The sequence below is a fragment of the Rhopalosiphum maidis genome, chromosome 3 (genome assembly GCF_003676215.2).
Source record: "Rhopalosiphum maidis isolate BTI-1 chromosome 3, ASM367621v3, whole genome shotgun sequence".
Taxonomy (NCBI): Eukaryota; Metazoa; Arthropoda; class Insecta; order Hemiptera; family Aphididae; genus Rhopalosiphum; species Rhopalosiphum maidis.
This window is the reverse complement of record NC_040879.1, coordinates 14236245-14261822: the sequence shown is the minus strand read 5'-3', so window position 1 is coordinate 14261822 and position 25578 is coordinate 14236245. Positions and strand designations below refer to the sequence as shown.

At 28.5% G+C, this 25578-nt stretch overlaps 1 protein-coding gene across 1 annotated transcript in view; it reads left to right on the top strand.

The window, feature by feature from the left end:
• Positions 1-879: 879 nt before the first annotated feature.
• LOC113559764 (junctophilin-1-like) overlaps positions 880-25578 on the top strand; it is a 52977-nt gene continuing 28278 nt past the window's right edge. The window contains exons 1-3 of the mRNA XM_026965514.1: positions 880-1238; positions 20759-20970; positions 23937-24256. Coding sequence (XP_026821315.1) covers positions 880-1238; positions 20759-20970; positions 23937-24256 — 891 coding nt within the window. The remainder of the gene's footprint in view (positions 1239-20758; positions 20971-23936; positions 24257-25578) is intronic.

Sequence of the window (25578 nt, the reverse complement as noted above, 5' to 3'; positions counted from 1 at the left end):
ACTAATAGACTTTCCTTGCCCATGTAGCATAGCTGTGGTAGTAACCGGTAAGACATACGGCAGTGACGTACAGTATAATAACATCAATGTTGTCATTGTATGTTAAATATAATGTACAATCGTACAATAATATGGTAATATTATCATTTCTTTTTTATTTCTTGTGGCATAATATTATAATGACATAATAATATATTTTATCGTATACAATACTTTTACAGTCCCTCAGTCACCGAAAAGCGCCTTCTATTTGTGACCGTTCTTCGTGTACAAAAGGCCAGTTTATTAGTATAAGGTCTATGGATATTCCTCTCGAAAGCGCGCGCGACGTGTTATAGTTTTCGCGACGAGATATCTACCTACATACCGTATTACCTACAGAGCCGTGCCGTGGGGAGGGGGGCTAGTGGTATGCGCCCCGGGCGCATGGTTTAAAGGGGTGCCAAAAAAATTGAAATGCATAATGATAAATAAAATAAGGGGCGAATATTTTTAATTTTTCACTGAGCGCCAAATCTTAACGGCACGGCTCTGATTGCCTACATACCGTATTATGATCATACCGTTATCTGCACGATGGTATTAATATGATATTATTATTAAACGTGTTGCAGGTACGAAGACGGGCGGTCTGCAGAGTCGAGGAATCGGCGAAACGCGAAAAACCACGCGCACCACCGTCACCGGGCCGCGGCGTAGTAAATTCGGCTGTCCGGCTGCTACGGCGGCGGCGGGTGCGGTGGTGGTGGCGGCGGCGGCGGCGTGACGGACACTACGACGGTGACGGCGGCGACGATGGAGCTCGTCACCAGCAGCGTTCGCGTGTTTTCCTTTAGCCGGCCGGCGAGTAGTGCGTAGCGCGCGTCATCCGCGGCCATCATGCAAGCGGGCGGCGGCGTGACGGCGGCGCCCGCGCCGGCACCGCCCAACGGGTACGGCGTACCGCAGCAACAGCAGCTGCAGCAGCAACAGCAGCAACAGATGTTGTTGCAGCAGCACCAGCAGCAGCTGTCCAGCAACTCGCCGGCGTCGACAGCGGCCACCGGGACGGCCACCACCAACAAGATACTGATCAACGGCGGCCGGTTCGACTTCGACGACGGCGGCACGTACTGCGGTGGCTGGGAGGACGGCAAGGCGCACGGGCACGGCGTGTGCACCGGCCCCAAGGGACAGGGAGCGTACTCGGGATCTTGGCATTACGGGTTCGAGGTGTCCGGCGTCTACATGTGGCCCAGGTACGCACGCGTGTGCCGATTTTTTTCCCCGGCGACATTATATCATGTGTAGCGACACGTCTACGCGGGGGTGACGACGACGGGGAGAGGCGGTAGGCGGGTCGACGTCATCTGTAAGACGAGAGATATTCCTCATCGTGGTTGACACGTCGTATACTCGTTAAGATTTATTGTTATACAGGAACGTATATTTTAGAACGTTGTCGGGATTCGTATGAATGGATAAGGTTTTGACGAAATTTATACGAAAAAATAATCAAAACTAGTTTTGATGTAATTCGAGTGACGGCAATAAGGGTCACACAGGGCGTACTCGGGATTCTGGCGACATCACAGATTCGAGGTGTCCGAGGTCTACAATATGTAGCCCAGGTACGCGTGTGTTGAGTACCGATTTTTTCGTCCGATAATATTTATTTATTTAATAATGGGCATTAGCCCGATATAAACAGTACAATAATAACAATGGCAAGTTATACAATATTATTTCGATCAGTGATACATTAAAATATAGTTAAACAATAATATATAGTGACAATAAGATGTTTAAACTAAATAACTTGGTAAAAAGTATTAATGTGGAAGGGGAAAGAATAAATAAATAAATAATATGTTTTTATAATTATTACGTCAACAAAAATTGGATAATTATTATAAATTATGATATTATATTGATAATAGTATATGATACATAAACAAAGTTATAAAAAAATATTTGTATTACTTAAAGTAACTTTATATTAATTATATTAATGAAAAGTATCAGTGATTGGCGTGTGTGTGTGTGTGTGGTGGTGTGTGTGTGTGGGGGGGGGGTGAGAGGCGATTGTAGGGTTGACGTCCAAAATGAGATATTCTTCTATGTCAACGTATTTGTGACGGTTAAATTGTTGTAAAGAAACATATTTTATAGAAGTCCAAACTTTAAATGGATAAGATTTTGACGAAATTCAAACAAAATTAATTAAAATAGTTGTTTTGTTGTAATTCGAGCGACAGCAAAGGTCGCACAGGACGTACTCGGGATTTTGGTGACATTACGGATTCGAGGTGTCCGATGCCTACATCCCAAATACATGAATCGAGTGTGCTGTCTCCGGGTTTATTCGTTAACATCGATTACAAATGTATGGGTGGAGGGGGGGGGGCGATGAGTAAGTCGTGGCGATCTCGCTCGGAACGTCCCTTATGGGTGTTATTAGATTTTTTTTTGAACATTAATCATTGAAACATTTCAAACATAAACAATTATAAAAAATCGTAATAAAATTAGTACCAATACACTTTTTTGTTCTTCAATGCATTTAATATTTTATTTAAAATAAAAACAAGTATACTCTTGTGTTTAGAAGCGATTATACAATATATAATTATCAATATCATTATTCATTAATATATATATTCGATGGGCAAACCGACTATTGACTATTAATGACCGTATAACTGAATGTAATTCGTGACTAGATAAGCGTTATGTTTTTGTACGTTTTTAGTTCTCCTCACAAAATAATTGGAACCAACACAATTTTTTGCAGCCGTACATCGTTACGATTTATTTCTTTGTAATATCTGTAATGACCAATAACTTATAGATTAAATTACTAATATACAATTATTTATAATTACTATTTATATAACTCAACTTCGCCCGTTAAAAAATGAACAAATTTATGACGCTATATTATTGTATCTCGGTTATAGTGTAACTCAGTTCACTGGTAAATCGTTAATTCTTTTTTTTATAGATTTTATGATTATTATATTAAAATTTAAAGTTAACTGAAAACTGAATAACTAAATTAATACAGTAGTGTATATAATTTACCTGGTTCACTTTCGACTTCGACGGGGAAAAAGTTTTTCAATTATTTTAGTTTTATTTTACTGACAGTTGGTGCCACTTGTGTGATCCTATCTTATTGCTCAATATTCCGTGGGCAGGCAGGAGTTAGGTCTATAAAACCATACTTATAACCTGGTCTGCAATGTACTTTTAAAATTAAAAAACACCTTGTTCGGTCTGTTCGAATCGTTTAGTAATTTTCAAGATTATCTTAGACATAAAAATGTTACTTTGTTTTATATGAGATATATAAAGATTATTTACACATTAAACGCATTATAAAGTTCTTATTTATATATATAGTTCAAATGCCACTACCTAAAAGACATGACTAAAAATAAGGATACACCTATCCAATTTGTCGTAACTATTTTCTTTTTTTAAACAATCTAGCACAAGTCAATTTTTTCATTAAAACAAAACTTTGAAAATTCAACGTTTAGTTATGAAAATTATGGGAACGACGCACTATTATTTTTAAATACCCAATTTTCCATTAAATTTCATTAAAATTAGTAATATTTTATAAAAATTAATATGTTAGATTAATACATGTACATTAAAAAATTGAATGTAACTGTTAATTCATTTGTATCAATTTTGAATTTTTGAAATTTATTCTCTATATTTGCAAGTTTTTATATTTATTTACAATTTTAAAGTTTTTCATGTTCATATTTTGTTAAATCCAAATCTAATAATTATTGTTACATATCATATAGACAGAAGTTTTGTTGCACCAAAAATTGAATACAATAGTTTACACTACTCGAAAATGGCATTTGAAATCAAACGTTTGTTTAATATTTAATAGGTTTTAATTTTTAATGATATTACCTGTAGGTACTATATATTTAACCGTACAATTAATAATAAATTCGTTTTTGCGAGTACTTCGCATATCAGTAAAACAATTATTTGACTTGACCATTTTTTTCTAATGCATAGATTTCGGATCACTATATTTTCCACAAAACACACTTTGGTATGTAAAAAAAACTAAACTAAAAATTACATTATTAGTTTAATTATAATTAAACAAATACATATAAATTCCATAAAAGTGTAAATACCTATTTCTTTTAATTATACTAAAAACTTTTAATGTAAAATTTACTTTTCAAGGAACACACTTTTAACTTTCCAAACAAAAAAATCACAGTCATAAAAAAAAACTTTCTAATGTAATTAACTTGGGGGCCTTATTTTTAACAATAATAATAACAATCGGTGTTCAAAAGTCACTTCTTATAATGTGACGATCTATACAATAACAATAAAAAAACTTGCTTCAATAATTGCTAATTTTTGTGTGACTTTTATAGTTTTATGTATATAGTATTGTTAGGCCAAGTTAGGCTTGATTACAAAGGAAATCCTTGAGCATAACAGTTAAATCTGAAAATTTCCACGTATAAATGTATAATTTAAGTACACATTTTTATTTGCACATAATACGGCATGGGGAACGTTATATCTGTATTTTATTTAAAAGCGTAAGCGGTTTTTTTTTTTTTTTTTAATTTAGAATAAATATTTTTTCGGATATAAAAGTAACCTTTTAATAGTTTGGTAATTCAAGTACATATAAAAAGTATCGTTCAAAGAGTCAAAGTAAGTAAGTAGTTCATATTTACGTTTAAACAATCTTAGATTATATAGTGATGTTCCTTGCTATTGATATTATATATTATTATCGAAAAAAAGCAGACGCTTTTGCATAGTTTCAAAAAAATAGTGCACTTCTAACAAAGCTTCAATAAAAAGTTGGAGCACTACCACAAATTTGAAACTACTTATAGTAATAATGCATAGTTAGGGATTCTCAGAAATAATGTATTTTAAGGTTATACTTTTATATTATATTAAAAGTAGTGTCTGGATCTAAATGTTTGATGATTACATATCGTAAAGACATTTGTATAGTAAACATTAATCTTAACAAACAATATGTATAACGAAAAATTAATGATATATATTATGATGACAGAAGATTTAAACCTTATTTATTAAGTTTCTGGAGGTCTGTTACTAATAACAATATTTTGTTGAACAGTTTTTATTTCCATAGATTTAAAATCAGCTGGCAAAGACATATTTAATACGTTGTAAATTATTTTTTATGAAAAACCTGGATTATTGTGGAATAATTTGCTGTTATGATGAATGTACAGAGTTTCGGTTGGGACTTTAAATAATCACAACCAGAATAAAGAAAATTTAAAAAAAATAAAACACCGGTCCCAAGTATCACATTAATTTTGTTATATTAAATATTAAAATGTTTTTGAAATGTATAATATGTGACGAACATATTTAAAATTACCAATTATGCAGTCAAGTAAAATAGGTTGGAAATCTCTGATATATAGTAGAACCGCGAATCAAACAGTATAATATATTCCGTAAAATAGACCCAGGTCTTGTAATGATTAATATAATATGAGAGTTATTATGAGAGTAGTGAATTAATTTTCCACGGTGGTTTATTTCACAACGAATGGGACCCGACGAAATTATTGCGAGCAGGTACAAAATTAAATCAGGCGCATACCCTTAATTATACGAAACTGATAAATATTCCTAGTCAAATAATATACATTATGATACAAATTTAATTAAATTATACCAAGTCCTAATCTAATGTTACAATAATATAAATGGAGCGAATAGAGGTGTTTGAAAGTCGACAGTGACATACTGACATAATACACAACACAGAATTATTCTTCGAGTGAGATAAATAATAATTCCTATCGCCATAATATTATTATATTACCAGCTAATTCATTGTTATTCGTCATTTTACGTAGGAATTGTTCGAAAACTATTTAACTTATTGTAGATGAGCAAATAACATAATCAAAAGACAAATACACATTCGCAATCAAAAATGGCACTTAGATTTTGGGTACTAATTCGATTGTACAAAAATAATTAAACAAACTCAAAAACACATTAAATAGCAGTCGATGTGTCGGATCGATTTTAATGGGTGCTATTTAACGATGAAAAAGAAGTTTAAAAATGTATAATTTAGACTATTGTTTTACTGATTTTGAGTTGATTTGATTAAAATATTAAAAAATATCATTGCACACTGCAGATTTGTTTCTCAATCATGGCATATATTTTAATATTTTATAGTCACAACATTTTTGTTATTACACAACGCTTTTTTTTTTAGGACTGTGTGCAAATGATTAAGTGAAACAGACAGTTGAAGGGGCTTAGGTCACTGTACGATAATGTATGAGTTGAAAATAAATCGTATAGGTAGACGTTTTTCATTTTCTTTTTTCACATCAAATACACCACCGTGTGCGTGTACCTATAATCTACATCCTATCTAATGTCCGTGATACGATAAGCTCGAATGACATTTTATTGATTTATCTATTATACGCTGCAGGAAACGGGAATACGGTTATACGTTACTGTAGCTAAGTCGCCGACAGATATTTCTGTAACCGTTACCTAGTTTTTTAAATATGTTAATCTGGAAAGACTTAGTATCGACGGCGATCGACGTCGTAGTATATTACTGTTGTCATCGGTGTTTTGGAATAATTGGGTTCAAATAAAATCACGAGGAAAGTCTCTCGCAAAACAACAATCAATTAACGCAATCGTCACACAACGAACGAATAACAATTGTTTTCAATTACTTTTAATAATACGATGAATTTAAACCATTCGTATACCGACCGTCACATCGTTGTGTCAGTTTTGGTTTGTATTCAACAAGCGCAATCATTATACTTACGATATCATTTTTAAAAACGAAAATTTTAATTTTAATGTGATTTTGAAACTTTTACATAATCATGAGCGAGTACGTGACTATTCTAATGACAAATAGGTTGGTAGTATTTTATTTTAATTTAGACTATTGGAGGTTGGTAGGTTTTTTTTAATTATCTAGTCGTGTTGCATTAGGTATAAAAATAAGTTCTGTCCACGTATGAATTTAAACGAAACCTAACCTTGGTATCGATCGAAATCGTATTCTTTTGAATATACCAGGTACGTTTAAGCATTTATTCCATGATTGCTATTATTTTTCGTTTTTTTTCGACGTTTGTCATTTACATATTTTTTTACACTGTTTAGAATTGATTTTATAGGTTGGAGAAATCGGTATAAATGTTCTTGAAAAAAAAATGTCTTGCCAATTATAACGGAAATGTATAAAATCATTATATGAGTTTTAACTTTTAAATATATAAACAATATTGGATTGTCGTGTCATAAAATATGTGTGTGTTTCAATCAACTATCGTACTTATCTATAAATTATCCGATTATAAAAATAATAATTTAATTTAATAAACAATAGTAACTGTGTTATTCAGCTAAAACTTTTCCAATGCAATAAAAAATAAGTCAAGAGAATAATCATTATCTTCTAAATCGTAAAACCAATGGATAATTTTCACCAATAATACAGTGGATGGAGTCCAAATATTTCGTAAGTACTTCGATTGATTACGATTAATGGGTTTATATTGGTGTGTCGGAGTCGGTGCGTTTTTATTATAAAAATTCGTTATTGGAAAAACTGTCATGCAATGTAGTCAGATTTAGTCAATACTTTTATTATTCGAAATATGCAGGATTTGGAAAACTTATTTTCAGTTAATTTCAGAAGTTGTAATAAATCAAAAATATTTGATTATTTTGAAATATATTTTCCGGCATTATTTAAAGTTACTATCCCAAAATTAGAGTACCATGTGACCTGAATAATTTTTTCCTTTATTAAATAAAATAAAAAAAATTATCGAAATCGAACAATTCTACGAAGCGTGCCCCTAAATAAATAGCTGTTAGTGCCGAGTGCATATCAAGTGATGCCGAAGGGCTTCTTTGTGGTGTGGGGTATAGACAAACCTCAAAATGTTTTATTGAAAGTTATTTTTATAAGTGCCATACAATTATGGTTGGCTATATGAAAGTATATAAGTGTATTTGACGAAAAACATTTATAATGATTGAAAAAATAAACTCGTCTTGTTCTGCAATTTTTAACCAACACATAAAATATTTCAACAAAATAGAACATAACAATAGGAACTCTTACAAACTATTAAGGAGAACAAATATTATATTAAACATAATATACAGCGTCTTTTTATTTTTATTTCTCATAACACATTTAATTGAATTATTTTTTGTTACAATAGAAATAATAACATATTTTGTACACATTACGTAGACTCACATAATAAATTAAAATATAATATAAATAATATAATAATATAATATATATTTTCTATATGGCTATGGTTTTAAAATTGTATTAATTGTTACTAGGGCTAGGATAATATTATATAATATTAATATTTTTCCAAACACTATGCATGTATGGATTATAGATGACAAATATGCGATTTGAAAAAACATTTCCATACATCATTATATTATACAATAACTATAAAATATAAAATATTATTTAAAATTAGAAATTAAAGCATGGAATTTGAATGGTATTAAAAAAATATGTTTATTCTGTCTTTAAAATAGCGTGAGTGACTATAGACATATTGTCGTTTTTAAAATTGCTTTTATTAAATAATTACTAAATTACAGGTTTTGTCACATGATATAAAAATAAAGGTGTATCCCTTAAAACCTTGAAAATGTCATTAAAAATTAAGGTATTTTTATATACGATATTATGTAACGTATATTTTGTGATTTATTTATTAAAAAATAAATATATTCCTTCAGTATTATTATAAATTCCAGGGAAAATGTTGATTTATTCCACGAATTTCCGATGAAAAATATATACACAATATATACTACATACAACTATTTTGTATCTAGAAATTGAAAAATTGTTCTTATTTTAAGCAATGATATGAGAGAATGGTTAGGATTTTGTACATGTTGACTTTAACTTTAATGTATTGATCTTAGCTTGTGATAGTTTTGATAACACATATTACTGGCCAATTTGTTAGCTTTTAGAATTGAGAAACATAATACTTCATCGTACCATTTAAATTAAAGGCAACAATAGCATTAGCACTATAATATTAGGGAAAAAAATGCGTAATATAATCTTTTGTACTTGTACAAGAGTATTACATTGCATTAAGTGGACGTCAGCACACTATTTATTTTCGCTATCTGACTCACGTCTGACATAGACAGTTTCTGTATAATCTTAAGAGTGAAATCACTCATCATGCTTAGATAAGATTATTAGTAATAATATTTTTGAAGGTTTGACATATCGTTACGCCAAAATATTGTCTCGAAAAATGTATTATCCATTTAAATTTTTAGAGTCAAATATGAAATAATTAATAAAATACAAAGTCGAAATGTTAAATCATTAAAAATTACATTTTTTATAAATAAATTATGTATATTATTTTATTTCTAATAATAATATTTATTATTATTATTATTTATTATTTGATATTCAAAATTATTAACATCATAATTTGTGGATCTCAATAGAATATTTTAAACACATAACGTTTAATGAAAAGCGAAATTATGTTTAAAATATTAATGCTTTTAATTAAGACCAATTGCTAATAAATTGTGTGAATACTATTTAAAACTAGAACATTTGGTAACAATGTGAATACGACATTATATTATTTGCGATGTGTCCAAAAATAACTAAATGACCGAAAATAAAATATTATGTATATTATTTTAGCTGATCTAATACTGTATACTATTGTGATTCAAATCAAATTTAAACAGATTTTGATATTTTTTCGTCGGTTTAGAGAAACATTATACTCGAATACTCGCATCAATTATATAAACTGACGTCGTACAATAGTATGGTTATCGCGAGAGTTCTATAACACCTGTTTATACCTATTATATTATTCCATTGTGTGCTTATAGATTTTAATATTCGATAACGATTGATTAAACCAAAATTACGGTCTGAAAGTATAGGTGGAATTATTACTGAGTTTATCCGGTCGCGTTTGCAGTGATAAATACACTGCGGTGGATTTACCCCCGGCTATAGTTTCCGCGAAAATTGCTCACGTTCTCTTTTAAGGAATTTAAGAATCCACCTGAAACGTGCTTAATCGCACTGTACACTCTCAATCAGATAGAGCGTACGACGGGATTCGTTTTTAATATCAAATCATATTTAACTTTTATAATTATTATTTTTGTCATTATCATTACCCTGTGAAAAACTTCGCCAAACGTTTTTTCTGCCATCATAAATATTTTAATGTAACATCACCCTTTGCCGGAAAAAGGGCTTAAGAAAATCGTTTTTCGAGGGCTCTGTGTTTGGGTAGGAGTAACTAATGAATTGTATAATATGTATATATATTTTTTTAATTTCGTTTCATTCCGACTTATCTCCTGTTTTTTTCATAAGCTTTTTTGTGAGCAATTCGTCAGGAACTCATGGGATCATCCTCACAATACTTATTCTTCACTTCTTGTTATGCATCATCATCACTATAGAGTATAGACCATAGTATAATAGACAACCAATTGCAGCTGATCGATTTGTTAGTCTTGATATGATGTCAGCATCGAATTCATTGGGCATAAAATAATATTAATAAATTGTTCTATGCATTGGATGCTGTACTAGTACTCCTATTATCTAATCAGCATCTGAATACATAATGTAAACAAATATTTTAACAAATAATTTATCCATAAAATAAAGTGTTAACTATTATCGAGAGTTATTTGACAGTATAATATATTCTTTAAAAAAAAAAAAAAAAAATGGAATAGAACTATGTCCCAACGACACTGTTGAAACGTCAAACTGGGTTAGCTGGTTGTGTTATTGTTATTGTGAGATGTGGGATTAATATGTTTGGGTGAAATTGTGGTTTTCTATGAACATTTATTATTAGCTATACTTGTATACGTTTTTTTGATCCCTATTGAAATCCAAAAATAGGTAATTTAACACTTCAACAGTTTACTGTTAAGTATGAACAATAAGTACATACAAAATTATAAATGATACCGATTTCTGATTATTATTATTTTTTTTTTTACCGTAAAATCAATAATTTATACAAAATATGTTTTGAATCTAAATAGTTTATATTGGGAAAAATACGAATTTAGCGTGATTATAATTTACTAATGAATAATAACTACATAACCTAGCCAACAAGAAAAAAATCCGTAAAGTTGGTAGTACCTATCTCATTATATAATAACTTAATCGAAAACAACTCATCTTTAACTGTTTTACCCATTTATGCTAAGCAGTCTTACTATATTATCACGTAGACCATTCTGACGATTCCGATGGTCACACACGTATCCTTGCGAGCACGTAGTATATTCGGGTTGAAACCGACTAACTGGAATTGTGCGTAACTATGACATTATGATATTGAAACATGTGTATTTCACGTATTCGGGGAAAATAAAAAACTGTAGTCGCATAATGACAATTACGAATACGGTGAATAAAATTGTTATAAATAATTATATTTTGTGGATAGATACGTATATAAACCTATTTCATGTGTATAGATATGTATAATACGATATTATTCGGTGTTACGTGGACAATATTTTTTCAAAGGCAGCTCGAACTCCCTTCACACACGCCCACGGCAGCCGTGACCCGGCCACTAGCCGTGGGCATCGTATTATTACACGTGCGTATATTTTTGGCGATGTCGTGTAGTTATTATTGGAATAATATTATAACGACGATATTATTACTTTTTATTATTCCGCAGAATGATACATGTATTATGATTATATTTTTATTAAGCTTGTATCCATCCCTCCCTCTATCCCACTAAACATAAAAAAATTACGTTTCCTAGTCATTCGATTACATTATTGCTAATGATGTATATAGCGATTAAATAATAGTAGGAGCCTATATAATATGTGGTAAATTCGTTACTGAAAATGTTTTTTTTTATTTATCGATACAAGGACTACAGTCTTCAATTATGAGTATGTAGTACTGCTGAAATTTCAAACACAAATAACTTTCAATGATTTCAAAACATTGCAATCAGTTAATTACTTTTATGTCAAATTTTAATTAACGTAACGACCTTTCGATAAAATGATAGAAGAAGCTGCAAACATTTCCCTAACGCTTCAATAACCATTTTCAAAACTTCTAGGTACCATTAATGGGCAATTTTAACATTCAATCCATACTTGTACTAACACCCAGTGATTTCTAAAGAGAACATATACTGCAGAACCAATAATATGAGTAGAAATAATGATAATTAAAAAAAAAAAAAGAATAAATAAATAATATCAATAACTATTACTTCAAAACTATAGCGTCACTGATGGCTTCTTATTCGCGATACCCACGCATGTTTTAATTTTATAAAATATTTAAATACCTACTTTTTGTACTATTATGTATGATGTATCTACATCTGATTATGCATTTGTTTAAATATATACTTTTTTTTAAAATTTATTAAAAATCAGCTATTATTGTTTTTAGTTGTGTTAAAGTAATAATCAAAAATATATTAAAAATGTTTTTTTCATTTTATTTAGTTAATATAAAAATGTTTTCACTTTCGAAAATTTGGCTACGCTGCCAAACGTTTTTATTATATTATATAAAAGTTTTTGAGAATTTCATATATTAATATATTATTAAAAAAAAATCATATTACATTTTAAACTCATTCAAACAACTTAGCTTAGTTGAAAATCTGCAACACGTTCCTTTTATGTTACATTATAGTGCTTTTGAGTTAATTATTTAGAAAGTACTAAAAGTTATTACATAAGTAAAAACGTAAGAAAAATAAAAACCAACTTATAAAAAATATTAAGTTACCACAACTTAAAATTCTAATCCAATTGTAAAAACTAAAAATTTCATATTGCAATATTAGTTGTATATGTAAATAATTTATGCAGATTTCAAAGGAATAGACTTAAGCACAACAGTAATCATAACGTATTGTGTTTTTTTGCATATTGATTAGGAAGAAAAGGCTGCACAAACGAGTAAAATTAACTTGACATTTTCAAACTCGGTGAGACGATTAAATAATCTATTTAAAAATAGTGACAAAAATACAATTTAAATTCACTTATTTTCATAAATCAACTTAAATCAATCTTGACTTTCTAAGTCTATCAACAAATTATACTCAAGTGAAACATAATTATTTTTTTTATTACACAAAACAAATTGAATAAAGGCTCTTATACTTTTATCCACTTTGATAGAAACCCCTACAGTAATAATAGTCTGGAATATTAAAACTGAAATAAATTTTAGATCCTGAGTAGAGCTAACTTAAAATAAAGACAATTCATGTATTCAATTTACAATGTCAATGTGTGACGTGTGTGAGTGTGTTTTTCTTATACTATTACGTCTGTTATCATGGTTTGAAGAAGACAATTTTCTTTACTCTAATTTTAAACAATGACAATAGTTTTTTTGAGGAATTAAATCTAGTTAATACTTTGAGTAATTAGGAAAAAATAACCACAAAATAGCTGAATGCTGCAGAGACATAGGTATATTATACACCACATCAGTTTTTGAAAAAAATGATTTTTTTTTTTTGTAATTCAGAAATAAATAAATCGAAGCGTCTTGACATTATTACAAATTATTTATTTAAGAATGGTTTACGAATTAATATCATTTTAAGCTAGATTGAACTTTTTAGTTATAAAAAAGATATTTAACGTTTATATTTATCAGTCAAAAAGTTTGAAAATATAATAAAATGCATCACATAAGTAACATAAAAAACTTATAAAACAAATTTTGAATGCATTTTAGATGTTTTATAAGTTTTTTATACATTTAAATTGTTTAAATAAGACTTTCTTTAGTTGATTTTATTTTATTTTATTAATTCGTAAAATACAACTCACATGATTTTTAAACTTTTCATCATTACATGTTATATTATACCTATTATTTCCCATGGGCATAATTTTTTTTTTTTTTTGTTTAAAGTTCGATTATTTTTTAATCAATATTATTACTTTTTACTTAATATTTCATAATCAACTAGACATTTCCTTTATAATTACACTTATAATAATAAGTTTGTAGATTTTTAAAATTAAATTATAAAAATTAATAATCGGTATAAGATTGGGTTTACGGTAGTTTAATTTTTCCTTTGAATGGAAGTTCGTTTGTGTTAGAGAAACAATTCTTTTACAAGTTTTTAATTTAAATAAAACGATTATTCTTAATATTGCTAAGGTCTATTTTCTAAAGTTATATAAAATATGTAAAGGAAATTTTTTTTTTAGTTATTGTTAAATATAACATTTATTATACAAGAACATGTATTAAATATTTGTATTAATGAAATATCATAACTCACGATTCATCACATACATTTCAAAACTATATTTAAACGAGACTTTATGAGTTGTATATCTATACCTACTTCTGTAAAAATAAGAAACATATGGTTATGTATTTTGATATTATTTTTCATCATATTAATAGTATACATAATATACATGCTCGGGAATTTTATACTTGCAGTTCAATATTCAATATATGAAAATAATAAGGTAATATCGGTTAATCAGTTTCCCGGCAAATAAAAAGTATTAATATTATAATATTCATTAAATTCTACAGTTTTTAGGTAGCTTTATTTATTAAAATATTATATTTTTTTTTATTAATAAACAACATTAATATTTTCAAATAACGATTTAAAAGCTGATCAGTAAATATCTATTCACGAGATTTCGACAAGATCTTGGACTCAATTTTGGACTTTTCTGGATTATGGATTGAAAATAAATATTAGTTAAATAAAATTTTGTATTGAGGAATATTAGTTAATACCTTAAATTATTAAGCTTGAAACCCATCGGAGGATATCATTTTTATGCTATTACCATTTACATACAAGTCATTATACTGACCTACCCAATCAGCGAAACCAGAAAACAACCTTAAAAAAATGTCTAAAAATCGATTTTGTTTACATCGACCGACATAACTTATGTCCAACACAAAACTTCCAAACACCCCAACAAAATCTTAAGTAGGTGATCGGCATTTTGAACACTTATCAATCTATGTACGATTTGATGCTGTATTGGATTACACAATATAACTTACCGACGACGTACAGACACGCGTAATATAATACGGCTAAGCGGCAACAAATGATCTCTTTTTTACATCATAATATATTAATATTATGATAACATTTTGTATTGTTCGATATTATATTCACGCATGGACAGGATAATAGTCATTATGCGTGTGCATGTATATTATATGCCTAAAATCTATTATCTGTTTGTGACTGAAAATAAAACAAAATATAGTAATAACAATAAAAAGTATATTTTTACAAACAAAATTCGAACTGGCATCCTAAGAAGTCGAGTGACTACGTTTTGTGCGGCTAATACTGCTTTTATTGGCGTTCCGGTGATAAAGTCGATTTGATTATTAAATAAAATATAAAATTATGGTTGTAAGTACAACAGACAGCGGCCGACACCAACGCCGCCGTAATGCGGTAGGTAATGATAATGGAAAACCCAACACCTTTTTTAACGTCGATACTATGCGCATGCGATTTTTTTAGTATAAGGTAGGTATTACAAGACCATATTATAATATTGTATGAATAATATTATACTGTCTCACGTAATGTTGAAAAGGGTCACGAAGCAGCTCTACAAGGCCTCCTTTATTGAAATAACTCAATCCGAGATCTTTTAAATGGGTAATATTTAAATTAAGTAAGCAATTTAGTAATTGTTATTTATCTTTTTACAAGTATTTACTTTTATGGTATATTTTTCAATTTTAAACAACTTGGTACAAATATGTATTATTACAAAATTATTATTTTTTGTTTTTGTACTGCACTTAAATACAACTGACTGTTTTTTTTAGTTATTTTTAATATCTCGTTTCAAATAAATAACTCAGTGAAGCATTATTGAGACGCTTTCGTGCTTAACCAATTACTGATTCGTTGCATACCTACTTGAAAAGTTTGATTACACATACATTTATCAAGTAACAACATTTTGATTTAAAAACAGAATTTCTATTTTATATCATTTAGATAAGTTTGGTTATAATTAAATTCTCTTTTTATCACCGCTCATATTATGTTGGATTTTTCATGATTTTTATTTTTTATAAAATATTTGTATCAAGAGTTGATATCATTCAAGATGTATGTAGCAAATATTAGATAATAATCAATGCAAAAAAATCAAAAGGGTTAATAGAAATTTCAATTAAACGTCCCGAATTCAAAAAACAAACAAGTGAATTTGTCTACCATTTTGAACAATACATGGTACGTACGTGACATTTATGTTCAATCTTTCGACAATGCATTTATTTAATATAGGATAATACAATACATATATTTTATATAATATTTGACAATACGTTATTCCGTCTGTTTCTTAAATCGCGTCTTATCGTATATTTACTGATTCCATTGTTCAGATTTAAAATTGAGTTTTTCACGAAAACCGAAAACAAATAAAACAAAATAATACATAACGATTTAAATAGGGGACCGGATTCAATATAATGTTAACATAAAGCAAACATATATATTCTCGAGCTCAACTCCTTTAAAATGTTTTATAAGCGTTCGTCGTACTAGCAATGATGTGGGTTGCACATGTAGGACGATTCATCATAATATCATAACGATCAAAATATTTTATTCCGTACGCACTTGTAATATTGCCCATTATATTGAGCTCCTCTTCAAATAAAAGAAAGGAAAATTACGGTTCCTAAAAATTGGTCCGAATGAATGCGGGGACAAAAAAATTTCAAAACGTGCTTACACAACCGTCCACCTTTGACAAACGACTGATTTTAAATGACTGTTTGATCCGACGATATTTCCGAAGTTTCCATCTATATTACTATTATACGGTTTAACGTTTGAATAATTCAAATAGTTCGCACTTTCAGTATTAAAGTTGTGAGTGGTTGTGTGGGTAGATTTGAAACAAACTAAATCGTTCAAACAACTTTTACCTAGAATACAAATCAAATATTACAATAACAATTAACATTATGTGTGAATAAACCGTTAAAAAAAAAAAAATCGTGATGAATGCAACAACTAAAACTTAAATAAAAATACGAAATCGAGTTCAAATAATAACAAAAGAATCCTTGTATTAGTCGAAAATATGAATATCAGTGTCTGTTATTTTAATTTTATTTTTTGATTGATATACCTACAAATATTATAAAATTAAAAACTGTAAGGACTTCATGCACTCAATATTACATAAATAATGTGTTATTATAAATGCAAAAATTAGGTATGTAGTATTCTAAAATGTGCATTTAAATATAACATAATGTGAGTAATAATAGTTAAACCTAAGAGCACACGTCATAATTATTAAAAATTGTTTATTTTTCTGTCTAATTATTGTTAAGTATAACTAAACGCATATTAAGAGTATTTAAGTTATTTTTTGGGAAAAGATATTGTTATAGAGAAATGTTTATTAATATTTAATTGTATAACATATTACTCAAATATAAATTTCTCAGTAAAAGATGTAGAAAATATGCCACTACAATTTTAACTATAAAGTACATGTAAAAATCTTGATGTTTCTACACTTTTTATAGTTACATTTTTCATTTTTTCATTAAAAGGTACAAAATTCTTAAGTTTCTACACTTTAACCTTACACTTTGAAAATATAAATAACTGTATAGTCAATGTTGTTACTCTTATAAATGTTTTTACTTTTTGTTCAAGTTCGTATTTTTATCCACTGTGTATTGTACAATTATCAATGTTTTATTTTTTTACAGCATCGAAAAATTTGCATATAAACCCTATATAAAAAGAACCGCCATCTGTATAAGTTCAATTTCCAATCAATAGAGATATTGACATTATACTGTGTTCAACTTTTAGAGCGATTTTACTGCTCCATAAAAGTGTTTTCGGAGAAATAAAATCAGGGTAGTAAAATCAACATAGACCCTTTGTATAATTCGAAAGTGAATATATTATTATAATTTAATGACATCAATATAATAATAATTCCAGTAAAAACTTTGTAGTTGACGCTTAAAAAAAATATAATAAATTCCAGTTACATTTTATTATACCGTTAGTGTAAAATATTATTATTTTTCGTGTTCTATGTGATCAATTAAATATTGAAGGATTATTGGATTTCACTGTATTGTTTAGGAAAACTTGGAATGTGTTCGTCCATCTCGATGCAGAATGCCGGAGTGTCAGTATTATTATTTTTAATTTGAAAACGTTAACAAAACCGTTCTGCTTGGTGGTTTATTTAACGTTTATTTTTCTTTAAACTTTAAGTGCTCGTAAAAATCATTTATGGGTTTTAAATATGTTCAATGTTATTGAATTTATAGTATTATTATAGTAGTGAATATTATGATACGAACCACATTGTATATTGACATTAATAATTTATTATAGTCTCGTAAATACCACTAAATAATAAAAATCTTATCAACCCGAAACTCAACATAACACCAAAAATGTACCTAGTTAAAAATTTTAAATAATCAATGAAGTTTATGTCTATAATAATAACTGATAAAAACAATTGTACACGTGGTTTTAAGTAAAAAAAATATATTTCATGTTTTAGGTACACTGATCTAATTAAAAAACATTTCATGATACTAGTAATTCATATTTTTTTGAGAATTTTATATATATTATTACACATGTATTTCAGAATATTTTTGTCTTATAATTTTTTATTATGCTTATATAAGTGTAGACTCGAAAGACAATAGTTTACATTTTAAATTTTTTTCATATTATAATTGTACATTTAGGTATATTAACGAATATTCTTCTAAAATATTTTTTCAAGAGTATGACGTAACCTACTTAGTATTAGTTATTTTAATGTTCTCTAATAATGTCGTATTGATTTCAAAGAATTTATGTATTACATTATTGTGTTATACATACATATTATTAGTTGTTTTTAATTAATAATCAATTTAATTTAAGATTGTTAATTTATACAGTTGAAAATGGCTCTTGGAACTATTTTAGTTCTAGCACATTATACTTTAATTCAAACATTGTAAAAATTATTGACTTAAGTGAAGTTTTTTGAGATATTTTATACCTTTATCACGTGGTTAAATTAATTATATATATAAAAAAATTAATCTAAGACTGCTAATTTTTAAAATGGAAATCGTCCAGTTCTTGTGTAATTTTTAATAATTATTATATAAAAATATTACAATTGAGACCTTATAGACAATATTATTATTATACACTATGTATTAAAATGTGTGGCACAACTATAGAATTAGTCCAAAAATAAATTATGAGTAAACAATTTTTAATTTATTTTACATATAAAAATAAAACTAATAAACATTAGCGCAGTATTTTTAAAGCCTTTGCGATGTTCGTTGCTTCATAAATATAAGTTGTTCATTCCAATATATTATAATTGTGTTTGTTTAAATTTGTTTTATACGCAATTACTATACGAATATATTATTTATGTTAAAATAATAATAATTTTCTTCATTACGGATAAAAATTCAATTAAAAAATATAAAATAAAGTAGTTATAATAGTTGTATATTATACTGTATATTTTAGGGCCGTTGAAATATTTTGGCTTCTGAAGCTTTACCGTATAAACATAACTAATAGTGTTGCAGGGTGATGGAGGTCTTGAGTTTAGTCCCACGTTTAATATTATATGAATATATCACAGATTTAACAAGAAACAAAAACATGTTCCTGGATTAACATCATTATAATAATTAGAAATTATTATTAAATTGTTCAAGTATTTTCGAGAAAAAAATTAAACGATATATTATTACAGCTTATGTATATTAAAATATATACACTTTATGGTAAATTTGTACATTTAAAATACTTTATAGAGGTGTTTTAAACATAATACATAATTATAAATTTATTCTTATGACTTAATTTATTAGTTATAATAATAATAATATCATAATATTTCTCGTAAAGAATTTTAATGTAATATAATACATTTGATATTTTATTAATCTACTGTTCTATAATAATACAATTTTAAATAATACTTTAATTCGTATATATTTTTTTTATTTTTATAAATTATTATTTTGGGGCTTTAAAAAAAAACTAACTGGAGAGGGTGTTTGAATTGTCCAAGCCTTTATTCACGCTTTTAATCTTAAACTTAACATGTCTCTGAAAATAATATTATAGTATTAGTAGGAGATCGCGATCTCTTACAAGGGGAATATTTGTATATGTATGTTGTCAATAACTCCTTGACGTAAATCACCCCATGATAGCGGTAAATAGGTATACTTTCATTACTTTATCGCACACTTATATGTTATCGTTATCGATTAACTCATTAACTTATGTTATGAAATATTCAAAAAGCACGCCGAAAAGAATATTTAAATCATACATAGATTTTTATTTTAACGACAAACCGAACTTTTCCTGCGTCAATGAGAAATCAATATACAAAACAAATCCGAAGGGAGGGAGTTGTGATATGACATCCTCGTCACCACCTTTCTACCAAGTGTACGCCCATGAAGATATGATATTATTATAGTGACTACGTTATAGACTCATAGATAACAGTTGAAAACTTATAACCGTAGCAATATTTTAATACGTACTGTGGTGCGATTTGTTTTTTGCAGCGGTAACACTTTTGAGGGTCAATGGCAGAACGGCAAAAGACATGGACTTGGCGTCGAATCGCGGGGGCGGTGGCTGTACAGAGGAGAATGGACACAAGGTTTCAAGGGCCGGTACGGTGTCAGACAGTCGGCCACGACCAACGCCAAGTACGAGGGAACTTGGGCCAATGGGCTACAAGACGGCTACGGGTCGGAGACGTACGCCGACGGTGGTACGGTTTTTTAATCTTAAACACAATATTTTATAATACTGTTTTCCGTTTAAAATAAACAAAAAAACATTATAAATATAATTTAATATCGTACATCATTGCATTTATGTCGATCGAACATCGAATTTAACGTAAGTCACATTGATGTGTGTGTATATATATATATATATAGGGTTCTGAATTTATAAAAATTTACTTGAAAATGTTCAAAAAATAAAAATATTTCAAAATTGAAAATTTCTCACTTCATAAAATGTTTTAATAAAATTATGAAGAAAGTAAAATATATTTTCTACACATAATATACTGGTTTAGAATAGTACTGGTTAGTGATTGTACATAAAGAAAGTATAGACAGCGAGTTTATCAACATCTATAGCTGAAGTTTAAGAATTAACTTATTAATGGTCATAAATTTATTAGTTATCACTTACTAATTAGGACCCTATCATTTATCATGTTTTTTAAGCCAAACGTTTGTTTGTAATATTATTAATTTATGCATATTATGCATTGTAAACTACAGTATTTGAATATTTAAAAATGTGCCCTTTGTTAGTGATTACTCATATTAATTATTAATATTACTATAATTTTATAAATATGATACTATAATTTTTTTATAATTTACTATCAAACAATATCGAATAACCACAAATACTAAACATCAAGTTTTTATATTTTTATTTGAAATTGATCAAGTTATGCAACTGAGTTTGTGACATGAGTTTATGGGGTTATGAATTTATGTTTAAACTGTTTTATATTATAAAATAATGCGAGTTATACATTATGTATTACGCTTTATTTTTGTTTCATACAATAAAGATGCTTTTAAAAATGTTTACTCGCTCTAAGTACCTATACAACTAGGTATTAAAACATTTTTAAGATTTATTTTTCAAATAAACTAAATATTCCGAGGAAATAAATTGTATGAAATTTTTAAACCTTAGGTTCTTAGTGTTTCTAAATTGTATATTTCTTTCTTTCGTTATAAAATCGAAATTTAATCAGGCACTCATTTTATTCAACACAGTAATAGGTCAAGGGACTCATTGGGATGTGCATAATAATGTACCTATTGATGCTGAAAGAGAAGTACTTACACGTGCCTATAAAATATACGATCAACTCGAGTACCCCCTCGCTATACGTATGCATGCAGATCACCAATACAAATGGTGAATAAGAATTTACCGTGTTTGTAGTTTTTTTCTTTTCAAAGCGGAACAATTATTATAAATCAATGATAGCTTACATACTTGTTATTATATTTTTTTGTGGATTCGATTTTTAAAAACTAACAATAATAAAAAAATTTCATAAATGTAGCATTTATTCCAAAATAATAATTGAATGCCGTCGACATCGCGCGTCTTTTATTTTTTAAATTGAAATTTAATTTTGTTTATCGTTCGTTACCTTTTGTATGCACGCAGAATACTTAAACAAATTATTTTCGGTGCTGCTGAGAAAATATAATAACGTTCACAGTGGCCTTCTCACAAAAATATTATATGAATACAATACAACTTGCACTTTTTTGGGTGTATTTCATCATTCCGTTCGCGTATATTATTCTACTTACTTGCAAAAAAACATTTTATATAGGTACACAATATGAACTGTTTAAATATAAAATACCACACGAATAACACATAATATGTATTATGTACAGCATAATTTGTATTTCATTTGAATTCCAAATTGCATGTAATATTAGTGCTTCTTTGAGTCACAAAACAACTACATACATCACATTCCGTATATATATTATATTAATATTACCACTTTACTATAATTTTGTTTTTCTATTCAAAGCAAATTGAAAATGTGTAGGTGAAGTGAATGTACGCGTACAAATAAAATATTTTTGAATCTTTTGATTTTCAATGTAAACAATTTATTTTTCAATGTATGAAATTACAAAGTTGTTTTATATTCTTCTCTGTATTTCGTTTTTGCAATTTTAAAGGTAAAACGTAGGTACATATAGTCACGCGAGTGCAAACTGTAATAAAAAATGCACGATATAACCTAACCTAATAATAAAAATAAAGTATCGATTACGTTATAATAATATTATTTATAATCACAAATTCTATTTAATTTAATGAAAGAGCTATTCAATTACTGTAATGTTAAATTATTACTTTTTTTTTACTATTTCACAGTGCTTTGTTAGAAACATTTAGAAATTAAATATTTGCAGACAAATTATATTAGCTACTTTATAATTTTCACTTCATAACCAACGTGTAACAAATTTGTTATTCATAATGAAAATATGGTACTGTAGGTATTATATATTAAAAAACTGTTTTTATGTACCTAATATTATATTTAATTGTGTGCACGAGTTAATTCATAAGCCATATTGAATTAATATTCATAATTTGAGGGGACATTTAAATAATAAATAAATATTATGATTGCCTAAAGGTTTTTGGACCCATATGTTTTATTATATGGCATTAAATTCTGGATGTACCCTAGATTAGATTATACCATTAATTAATTTTATAATTTACAAAATGATACATATGTAAAGATGGTATAATAATATATTTTAATCATGAAAACAGATATTTTATTAATCGAGATCACTAAAATAAATTATAAAATACTGTAAGGACATTTCAAATATAAAGTTTTATGTTATTATTATCAAGAAAAAATAAATAGTAATCTGTATAATATAAATATTTCAAATATTATAATCAAGTGTCATTTTATTAAAAATTCAATAAAAATATGGTGTTTACTTACTGTCCAATTATCTCGTTATATTATAATGTGTAGAATATTCTAGTACATCAGGTAATAAACGTGCATTTATATAAAAAAGTATGTGATGTTTATTTCTATATTAACTTCTTGCTATATGTTATAACATTGTGTATAAAACAATTTGAAGATTTTCATCGGCGAACAATGATATTGTTTGCCGTTTTCTTTTCAAGGGACATTTCAAGGGCAATGGATGCGTGGAATGCGACATGGATACGGTGTCCGGACCAGTGCTAGGTTCGGGATGGCATCTCATTCCAAGCCAAACAAATCGGACATCCGGAATTCCCTGTCGTCATTGGGTAGTGACGACGCGCACAATAAGGTGGGCAGCGCGTCCGAAGACCCGGTGATCGGCAGCGAGGGCCGCGACAAAAAGCTGGACGACACGCGTGGCGGGTTCGTGTTGAAGGCCAACAGTGACGAGCAGCCGAACAAACGGAAGACGTTGGTGTCTAAGTCTACGCACAGTCTCAAGAGGACTTTCATGTCTGTAAGTATTCGCAACATGCGTGCACGCGTCTTGCGATTGCAGCTATATTTAGGATTGCGGAAATAAGAGTAAATCCTTGGGATGGGTTAAATTCGAGAGTGATTGTCTTACCACCAAATACTCGATATCCTGTCTTATGTAGCAAGAATAACATAACTCTTGATCAACAAAACTTTCACTTGTCTAAAAAGTAAAGCGATCGTCCGGTGTGGCTAGTGTAAATATTTGGGCAAAAAATTAAAACCCTTTTACATACAAAATATTTTTAAAGTTGAAACTTACTTAGGTACTAAAGTTAAAAATTATCGGTTATATTATTTTGGTTCTTATAAAAAAAAAAAAATGATGGATTTTAATTCCATGGTTTTTATTAGGTTTATGTTTAAGTGCTTGCTTTTGTTTAGATTTGGTTTCAGCCCCTTGTTAAATGCAACTCACAAACTGCCATATTTGTACCTCACCTACTAAGCTTCAAGTAGTTATTTGAACTCGAAATATGCAAAACAAAATGCTTGGCAGGCATCCCATGTCGATAAAGCGAAACGCGGAGTCGTTATAATATTCTCGGAATACCGATGAAAACCTGTACGATGATTTTCGACATTCCAAGTGTACGGTCTGCCTTTAAAGTTTTACCGCCCACGGTCGTAAATCTGCCTCTATATAGATCCATCGTCACCCACATATGCTTGTATGATAATCGTTCCTTAGGAAAAGGAAATTAAAAATATTATAAGTACTATTTTTATATGAACCTATATAGTATATACCGTTACTCAAATCGTCTATTGCTAAAATAGTTGTGTAGGTAAACGGTAGAGTGCATCGTGCTATTCATTAGGTAGTGTTTTTATCATTTACTGTTTCGCAATTAATTAAAACGGCGCATATAACTAACCCCGATTTTACCTATACATAATATGAATGTCTTGATTTTATGCTAGTTTTCAACGTGTTTTTCTTTTTTCATGAAGTAATGTTCATTAGAGTTGTATATTTGAACGAATGACTAGCAAATATATAGATAAGCAATACATGTACAGTTAGTCATATTATTATGGGGGGACTTGGCATATAATAATATAATATACTAGGTAATTTATCGATCATGTTCATCCTCTTTTCTTTTTCGATAATGAAGTTATTCACAAACGTGATTTTTGAAATTGATTTATGCTTAAAGGCCATATTTTAAAATTATTCAGATTTGATGTACTATTTAAGTAGTAATCGATGGGAATACAAACTTCTGTTTTTACTGTAAATCATTTAGCAGATAATTTTTCTAAAAATGTTGACGCGTCAAAATAAAAATTCAAACG